At 49.4% G+C, this 8,881-nt stretch overlaps 1 protein-coding gene across 1 annotated transcript in view; it reads right to left on the reverse strand.

Annotated features, from left to right (window-relative positions):
* The window catches only part of VAT1L (vesicle amine transport 1 like), a 146,712-nt gene extending 138,188 nt beyond the window's left edge, over positions 1 to 8,524 (reverse strand). The window contains exon 1 of the mRNA XM_029208434.1: positions 8,181 to 8,524. Within this exon, the coding sequence (XP_029064267.1) occupies positions 8,181 to 8,407 (227 nt within the window). The 5' untranslated portion in view covers positions 8,408 to 8,524. The remainder of the gene's footprint in view (positions 1 to 8,180) is intronic.
* Positions 8,525 to 8,881: the final 357 nt, after the last annotated feature.

Consider the following 8,881-nt stretch of genomic DNA (forward strand, 5'->3'; position numbering starts at 1 on the left):
ACACACACACACACACACACACACACACACACACACACACACACACATGCTTCATGAGCTCCTGGTGGGGCTGTCAATCATGAGGCTCCATTCTTCTAGGTCAGAATAGAACAGAATGGGGCACAAATGTGGCCAATCACAGCATCTCACTCCCTTGGGCCAAACAGAGAGAGGGACATCCAGGGGCTGGTATGTGATTCATGAAGGGCCAATCAGATTCCTTCCTTGATATATGAAAATTGGGAGAAGAAAGTTCTCGTTGCAATGGGGCTTGCTAACCTTGCAGAAGGCAGCTGGGGCGAAAGGCCACCATCTTTCCAAGTCTCAAGAAGGCAGCTCATTGCAGTAGGAGCACATGAAGCTAACAGATGAGGAGAGAGAAGATAAAAGATGGAAGGGTCAGGAAAGGGGAGAGCCTGGAAGTCCAGGGACAAGTTCATCATGACAGTCACCAAGGCTGAAATGAAGGAAAGAGAGGTCAGAGCAAAAGTGACTGGTCTTCTTTTTGAAGGTCCCTAAGCTTGGCCCAGCTTCTGGAACACAGTAGGAGCACGATACATTTGGGTTCCATTTCCTCTCTTGTTCCTTCAGGAATTCATCTGGATCTTCTTGTTTACGTCATGCCATGGTGGCATGTTCTTTCCAGGCTACTTTTGATGTTAGGGTCTTGTACCCTTCAGGGAAGACATGTGGAATCTGAATAGGGACTCCATCCAGAAAACTATGACACATGGAGGGACTTTCTAATGTCCTATTTTTTTGCATCTCCTCCTTACCACACCATTAATATATATTAAACGTACACTATATGACAAGGACTTCATTCATTCAACAAATATTAAATATGCCAACATCATTGCTAAATACTTTAGACATGATCTCTCTTTTGATCCTGACACACACAAAATTATCCCGTAAGGACTATTATTATACCCATGTTACAGATAAGCAAACTGAGGTTTCAAATGAGTAAGTCATTTTCCCAAGTTTATAGAGATTGCTAAAATGATCAGATTCAGGACTTGAATCCACATCTGCTTCACTTCAAACATTAACTCTTTTATAACCAAAAGCATCCTGCCTCCCATCCAGTTTGGGTGTTTTTTCAGTGCCAGCCCAAGAAATGAATCATTATCATTCCTTTCACAGAAGATAATTACCCTGCAATGGGCTCTGGGGACTACAGGTGTTTGGAGAAGTCAGGAGTAAGAGGACCCCATGCTTTAACTTGCCAAGGGGGTTCTGTCTGGGGAACCACTGACTCTCATGTTCCTGCCCCCAGGACAGTGCTGGGGAAGAGGCTTAGGCTGAGAGATCAAGGGTCACTGACAGATGGAGACTGAGGACAGAAGTTCACTGCAGGCTGTCATCAAGAAAATATCACATTTAAAGATGAAACAGCCCCTTTCACTGGAGCATCTATTTTGTCTCTTGGGCCTTCAAACATTACATTTACTCATTTTAATACCATGGCTCCAACCGATGTTCTGCGTGAGATCACACACAGAGGAATCAAACTAATTTGAGATTACACGCCCACTGCCCTTTCCTAGGAAGAGCGTCTTCTTGTTTCTAATTAAACGTTTTCTTCTATGACAAATGCCAAGACGCCAAAAAAGATCCCTATGAAGAATAAGAAGTGGCAGGAACTTGGGGTCACGGGGGCGCTATTCCCCATGTCTGGGTGAGCTTTGTTGCTGGCGCTGAATGTCAATGATTTGCCCAAAGGTTGTGGGATTTTGGGCTCTTCTGGATGAGTGTGAACCAAACTCCAGAGGCTGGGCTGTTTTGCACACCCAGCTATCAGAGAAATCTGTGCTGCTACCCCCAAATGAGTGTGCACAGAGCTGGTGTTAGGGTAGCAATACATCAGTCCAAATCCATTCCCAACCCCGGGCATAAGACTCAAAAGCCAGCACCCTAGTCCCTGCTGCCCATGTAGTTTGGTGGGAGATTATCAAGACAGGGAATGGGAGGATGGGGTCGTGTCCCAGTTCTGTCTTTTGCAGCCCTGGTAACAGAGGAAGGAAAATAACTTTTACTGAGTGCCCACTATGTGCAAGGAGCAGTGAGGACTTTCACAGCCTCTCAGCCAGTCTTCATAACAATACCAAAAAGAGGGTGTTATTACCAACGTGAGGATACGCACAAGGTGAAGGTGCTGTCTGCCTACCATCACACAGCCATGGTGAGGTAGGGTTAGGGTAAGAACTCAGATCTGTTGTAGCCTCTCACTCTTTCCACTTCATCTCTGAGTCCCTTTTTCATAGCAAGTAAAGATGATAAACTCATGGGTGAGCGGCAGATGAAAAATGACAAGGGTGATAGGCTTCATTGCTCCAAAGGTGCTGCCGGTGGAGGGTAGAGTGAGCTTGAGTATCAGTCATCACTCTCTTTGCCCATTATGAGCCACTGCCATTGGCTTCTGTCTAATTAAGATCAGGCTGCTGTTTATGGGAACCTGCTCTATGTCAGATGTCCTGTAAGATGTTCTACATTTCCTTTTTGAATGAAATAGAAGACACACTGATTCTGGGCTTCCTTTCTTCCTCGAATTGCTGGGGAGACAGGAAGTCCATTCCGTTATTGCATCAAGAGCAAACCTTGCCACCATCACCAGCCCTCTCCAGGGAGGACAAGATAGTGGGAAAAGGCAAACTTCGATGAATAAGAAAGACCCCAGAAGCAGCATCTCTACCTTCTCATCACCAAACAGGGCTCAGTGTGACTCAGAACACTTTATTCCAATCTCTCTGCCATAGTGGCTCCTGGCTCCGGTCTTAAGACCCTCCAAGCAATTTCTCAGTTTTACAAACATCTGTGTCACTTAACCTCATACACTCCACTTCTTTATTTGAATAAACTCAGGGAAGATCATATTGGCCATACTTCATTGGATTGGCCTTGTCAGGGACACTTTAATGCTGTGTTGTTTGGTGACATCCTGCACTCAAGTTGCCAATGTAGCCATAGCCCAATGGAGGCCACAGGGGCAGAGGAAGGAACTCAGTGTCTTGAGTGATGATTATATCGAATCAGCACGGGTGTTCTGGGTCAACAGCCATAGCAATGTGATCCTAGCTGGATCCCAAAAGCATCCCAGACCACGGAAATGGACAGAAAGTGAATGTGGTTCAGAAGCACAATGGCCACTTTGGGAGACAAGATGGCACCATGCAATTTTGAGTCTTATCAGCTATACTTCAAATCAGTCAAATGCATCCATGGTTCTTTCTCTGTATTTCCGATTCCGGTCTTTGTGTCTGTCTGCCTCTCTCTGTCTCTTGGTCTTTCATTGTCTCTGTGTCCATTGTGCCTTTGTCAGTGTGTCTCTCTGATAATCAGACTCCCACATGTAAAGAGTCCAGGAACAAGACAGACTTGGATTTTTATACTGCTCATCCACTTAAGAGTTTGTGATCTTAACTTGTCTCCGAATGTCAGTTTCCCCATTATTAAAATGGAGATCGTAACATTGACCTTGTTGAGTTGCCATTAGGATAAAATGAAACAAAGAGTGTATAGCAGGCAGTTCAGTTGCTGGCTCCTAACAAGTGCCCAGTAGATATGAGTTCCCTCCCCATCTCCAGTGCACTTTACCCTCATGATATATTAGGATCCTACCAATCTGTTGGCTTTCCTCTAGTGTGGCCTGCCCTCGGCCCATTTTCAGATCAGCCAATGGAGCCACTGGCTGATGGCTGCAACTATTTTTCATCCAGTTGGTCTCATTCCAGCAGTTTCATGTGGCCTCTTGCTGTAAATCAGTCTGGGAAAATAAATGTCCCCAGTCCATTAGTGCCTTTCCACCACAAGCCAATTTGAGCCACAAAACAGACCAGCTTCTTAATGGCCACTTAAATACATTCCTGCAGCCCAGTCTGGAGACTCTCAGCCTCGAATCCCACCAGCTCCTGTCCAAAAGAACCTCCACTGTTACAAGACTGCTGGCAGCAAAGGCATAGACCAGACCCTTAACACCTGCGGGGGGCAGGGGAGACCACAAACCCTGGTTTGCCTAGAACGGTTCCAGTTTGTCCCTGCTATCCCAGAGTAATTATTAGCAGTGTTCCTTTCACTCTCCAAAGAGTGCTGGTCTGAATGATAGCGACTATAAAAGGTATCTATGGAAACCAAGAATAATAGTTTATAGTAATAATAATAATGTCTAGCATCCATTGATCACTTGCTGTGTGCCACACATCACCATAAAGGTCCGGATGCACTGTGGGCTCATTGTGACTCAGCAGAAACCCCCTTACAGCACTCTGAAGGGAGGTGCTATTATTATCTCCATTGTATAGAGCAGGAAGCTGAAGTTTAGAGCAGTAGACGACAGGGAAGGTCAACCAGTGTAGAGGGCGTGGGTTGTGCCTCACTCAGATCCCTTTTACTGGGCAGTGCACCCATCCTCCGGCTGCTGGGCGAGCTGGCTGCTCAGAGCTCAGAGCAGTCCCCGTCCCCTCTTCCATGGGGAACAGAGGCTCCACATCCCCCCTTGGAAAGCAGCCCAGAGCCCAGAACCGACTGATGACAGGGGCTGGGGGGGGGGGGGGGGGGGGGGGGTGTGGCCCAGAAGGCTTCCCCCATTGCTACAAGGTCAGATTGACTCTATGGTACAACTCATGCTCCAGAACGCCTGGTGGGATCCAGCTGAGACCCAGCTCTTGCTTGGCTACTTCCCCAGCCCCATCCTTCTTCCCTTGCTCCCAGTCTCCCGAGAGCGCCTCTTACATCAACCACTTCAAAAAGCATTCCTGTCCCAGGCTCTGCCTCCAGGGGACCAGTCCTAGGATAGCCAGTTAGCAGGTGGCTGAGCTGGGACTCATGTCTAGGAAGGTCTCACTCTTCATCACTAAGCAGATGTGATATAACACTGCCTATATTATACATCTCCAAGTCATCAAGTCTCCAGGAAATATGTCATACAGGCATAGATACGATAACAGTCACAATGACTACTGTTTACTTAGTGCCAACTTTGGGCCTCTTTCCTGCATCTGATCCTCTCAACACCATAATGTTCATTTTAGTATCCCCATTTTGCAGCTGAGGCACAAAAATCTTGGAGAAGTTGAGAGAGATGCTCACCGAGGTTACACGGATACATCTTTCTCCAAAGGCCAGGCACTTTTTCCCCTCGGCCAGTTAAATCGCTTGCTGTGTAAATTGTTCACTGAATGGTAGATGAAACAGATTCCCCATTAAAGTTGATGCTCTGGCAACAATTTAGATGGAAGACTGGGCTATCCCTCCCACCCTGCACACCCCCCAGTGGTTCTTTCTGAGCTGCGTTTGACCATCAAGCCTCCACTTTGGGGGGAAAGCCGTATTACTCTGGGAATGGCCAGAGAATGTTTCCTTAAGCCAGACATAAACAGATCAAAGGAGCCATATTCACTGAAGAAAGGAAAGAAAGCAAGCTTATGTGCCAAAGGTCCGGAGAAGTAAATTACCTATCTTGTGGCTTTTCCAGAGAGGGAGACAAAATAGAATAAAAGGAAAACAGCAGAGCTTTAAGGAGAAACAAACCAGGATTGAAATCCTATCTCTACTACCTGTGTGATGTTTTAGCAAATTACTGAACATCTCCAGGCCTCAGTTTGCTCTACCATAATACCTACTGCGCTAGACAACAGATGAGGGGGTAAATGAGATAAAATATGTATTTCCCCCTGCCTCTTCCATTTCCATGAAATTTATACAGTAACCAACTTGGACCCTCATTCCAGGTCTGAATACTACTAGTTCAGATAGACTGTGGTTTATTCTCTAGCAAAAAGCATATCCTAATTGATGATAAAAGGTTTACATTAGAGAATGGGAGAGAGAGAGGGAGAACAGATAAGAGGGAAACCTTCATCCAGGAGGCGATCAGCTGATCCATAAAACTACAGAATGAGTCATCCTGGCTCCAAGGCTAAACTTACAGTCAATGGGCATCTTTGGCCAGCCAGTCCTAACCTAGTGGAGAAAGAAGGGCCCAGCGGGCAATCTTCACAAACCGATTCCAGCCCCACCTTGCAAAACCGATTATCTCTGCTTCCAGCTGGGGGAAATGAAAATCAATCTGGGCCTTTGCAATACTGTATTCCAAATCCGCCCCCTCACCCCCCATGGCTGGCTAGCTTTCTGAACAACTGGGGTGGGGGATCTGCAGTGATTCCATTGTGTGTGTGTGTACGGCTCCAGTGAAAAACAGGCTTCAGTGTCTGGCTTTGAAAATCAGTCTCCCGGCCTTCATCTTGACATTTATTATTTCCAAATGCTTCAGATCCTCTCAGCATTTATGCAGTAAGCGAAAGGCTGGAGAACCCAGACCTATTTGCCCTGCGGATGACAATCTCTTCTCTTAAAAAGTAGGTTCAACATTTTCACTCTCTGAAAATACACTCTGACAAAGAGTCCTAGAACCCAGTCCTCAATTTGAGGAGGGTCATAAGTTACACACACACACACACACACACACACACAGTATTTTTGATAGGTGGTTTAGGAAGGAGAATGATCAATACACAGTTTTAATGTTACTAGATAGACATTCTTCCACCAGCAAGTGAAGAAAAATAATGACTCAACAATCCCCCTCCAGGCGTCTTTCCTCCATCCATTCATCCAGCAGTAACTTAGTCATTCAGCAAGAGTTTATTCAGGATATACTGGGTGCCAAGCTCTGCGCTGAGCACTGGGAATTTATTGGTGAGCAGGGCAGAGGTAAGCTCTGCCTTCTGGAGTCAGCCAGCTTGGTTCAGCAAGAGTTAACAGAACAGAACTGTATAGGATCCCCCAGTTGGCCAGAGCTTTGTCCCCTGCCCTGAATTTCCCAGGGAGAGGCCCCTGTGTTTAGAGTCAAACATGACCAGCCCCATATGTGATGAGTGAGCCAGAGAGCAGCGACCGCCTCTCTCCAGCCTCCTTCCAGTCTGGCGAATGAAACCTGCGTCTGCTCTCAAAGCGGCAAAGGGGAAGGGAAGCTCCTTTGCCTTTTTCTTGCCTCTAGATTGCTCCCAGATTCTGAGTTTGGGGGTCTAACTTGGGAACCGGTGAGCTGGCTGCTGCTTTTAGGGAGCAATGTCTGTTGGGGGCTTTAAAAAACCGCGATGGGAAGGGGTGGGCCCATCTCACTCAAGAGTAGTGGTCCAGTGAACCCTCTGGGATGAGCCCTCCCTCCCCAGAATTCCAAGGAAAGGACCATATAGTAACAGCACAAGAGAGGCTTAAACACTCCAGGAGGAATCCCAGCCGGTTCGGGGGGTGGGGGGAGGGGGAAGGGAGGAGGGAGGCGGCAGTCTGAGGTTCCCTGGGGAGGAGTGGGGAATAGAAGGGTACTCAGATTGCTGAGCTCCTCCTGAGATGGCAGCAGGAGTTAGGAGAAGATTCAGTTGTTTTGTTTGTTTGTGTTTTTCCTCTTCAGAGAAACACAGAAGATCTTGCCTGTGGGGAAAGAGGGGGGATGAAGTAGCAGTCTTGGCCTCAGCCCTCACGGGGCTGAGATGCTGGGTACCTAGGATGCTTCCCAGTTCCTTTCCCCATGTCAGACCGCAAGGACGGGAGTGTGCAGCTGTGAGGAGGAAGGACGCATTTCCCCAGCCCCGCACTTCGTCCCCAGCCCCACCAGGACAATAGCATAGAGGCTGAAAAGGTCCAGTATCAAATCCTGGCCATGCCACTTAGTGGCGGCCAAATGATCTTGGGCAAATCACTCTCCGAGCCCTGGTTGCCGCACCTGTAATGGGGGGCAATGATGGTACCTAACTCACTGGGTCCCAGGAAGTATTAAATAAGATCGCACACATAAAACTCTAAAAAACGATAGCTCGTACACAGTAAGCCGACGGTTATTTTTTAAGCATGTTATCGTCAAACCCCCTCTCCTGGCAGCTGAGCTGTCCTACCCCACGGAGAGCTTCCGCGGCGCAATCTTCCAGACTCTGAGCACTGGGCGCCACATCGACCCTTCCCCTCTCACAGGCTCCTCCGGTCACCCCTAGATCCCGCTCGGGGAGGGCGAGGGCCGCCTCTCAACATCCTCCCCAGCATCAGCTGGCCCAGGGCCTCGGGGAGGCTCTGAGACCCGGGTGAGGGCGCGGAGGGGGTGTCCACGGAGGCTCTCCCCCCACCTGCTCCCCGGAGCACTGAGCGCGCAAAGAGAGAAAAAGAGAAAGGCGCGGATACTGGACCAGGCTTTGACGCGGATCTTGAGCTCGCCGTCCTGCGGCTCGGGCATGGCCTTCCTGGTGACCCGCAGCTTGTTGAGCCCCCCGAAGCCGGCCAGCACCACGGCGCGCATCTCCTGGGCGTCCCCGAGGCGGTGAGAGCCGCCGCCGCCCTCCGCCGGCTCCTTGACTGCCTCCTTCTCGATCATTTGCTCCGTCTCCTCCGCTTTCTCCACGCCTTCCTTGGCCATGGCGCGCGCGGGCGCGGGGCGCACGGGCTGCAGCGGCTGAGGCGCGGGGGGCTCGGGGCTCTTCTCCCGCGGGTTCCTCCTGTTGAATGTGGGATGCTCAGCGGTGCAATGGCTGCAGCCTCTGCGAGCAGCGCCACGGTCCACAGCCTCCGCCGTAATCCTCCCAAGAGCCGCGCCACTGTCCGCCCCACCTCGCTCCCCACCGCTCTTCCCTGCCCGATCAAAGCCTCAACTCCAGTTTCTCAACCAGTGTCAAATCAAGCTCTTGATCGTAGACCCAGAGTCCAGATTTGCCCCAAACTCATGAGTTAAACATGCAGAGAGGACGCCTTGTCCTCCGCTGTGGGCGCGATACTTCATTATATACGGTGCAGGTTGGGCGCCTTGAAATGGACAGAGATGAATGTCTGAGTCTGGAGGATGCCTCCCCGCCCCAAGGTTGCCTCCTCTCCCACCGACGTGCGGGAGCGGGCG

The sequence above is a fragment of the Monodon monoceros genome, unplaced genomic scaffold (assembly GCF_005190385.1).
Source record: "Monodon monoceros isolate NGI ecotype Baffin Bay Population unplaced genomic scaffold, NGI_Narwhal_1 Super_Scaffold_10, whole genome shotgun sequence".
NCBI lineage: Eukaryota > Metazoa > Chordata > Mammalia > Artiodactyla > Monodontidae > Monodon > Monodon monoceros.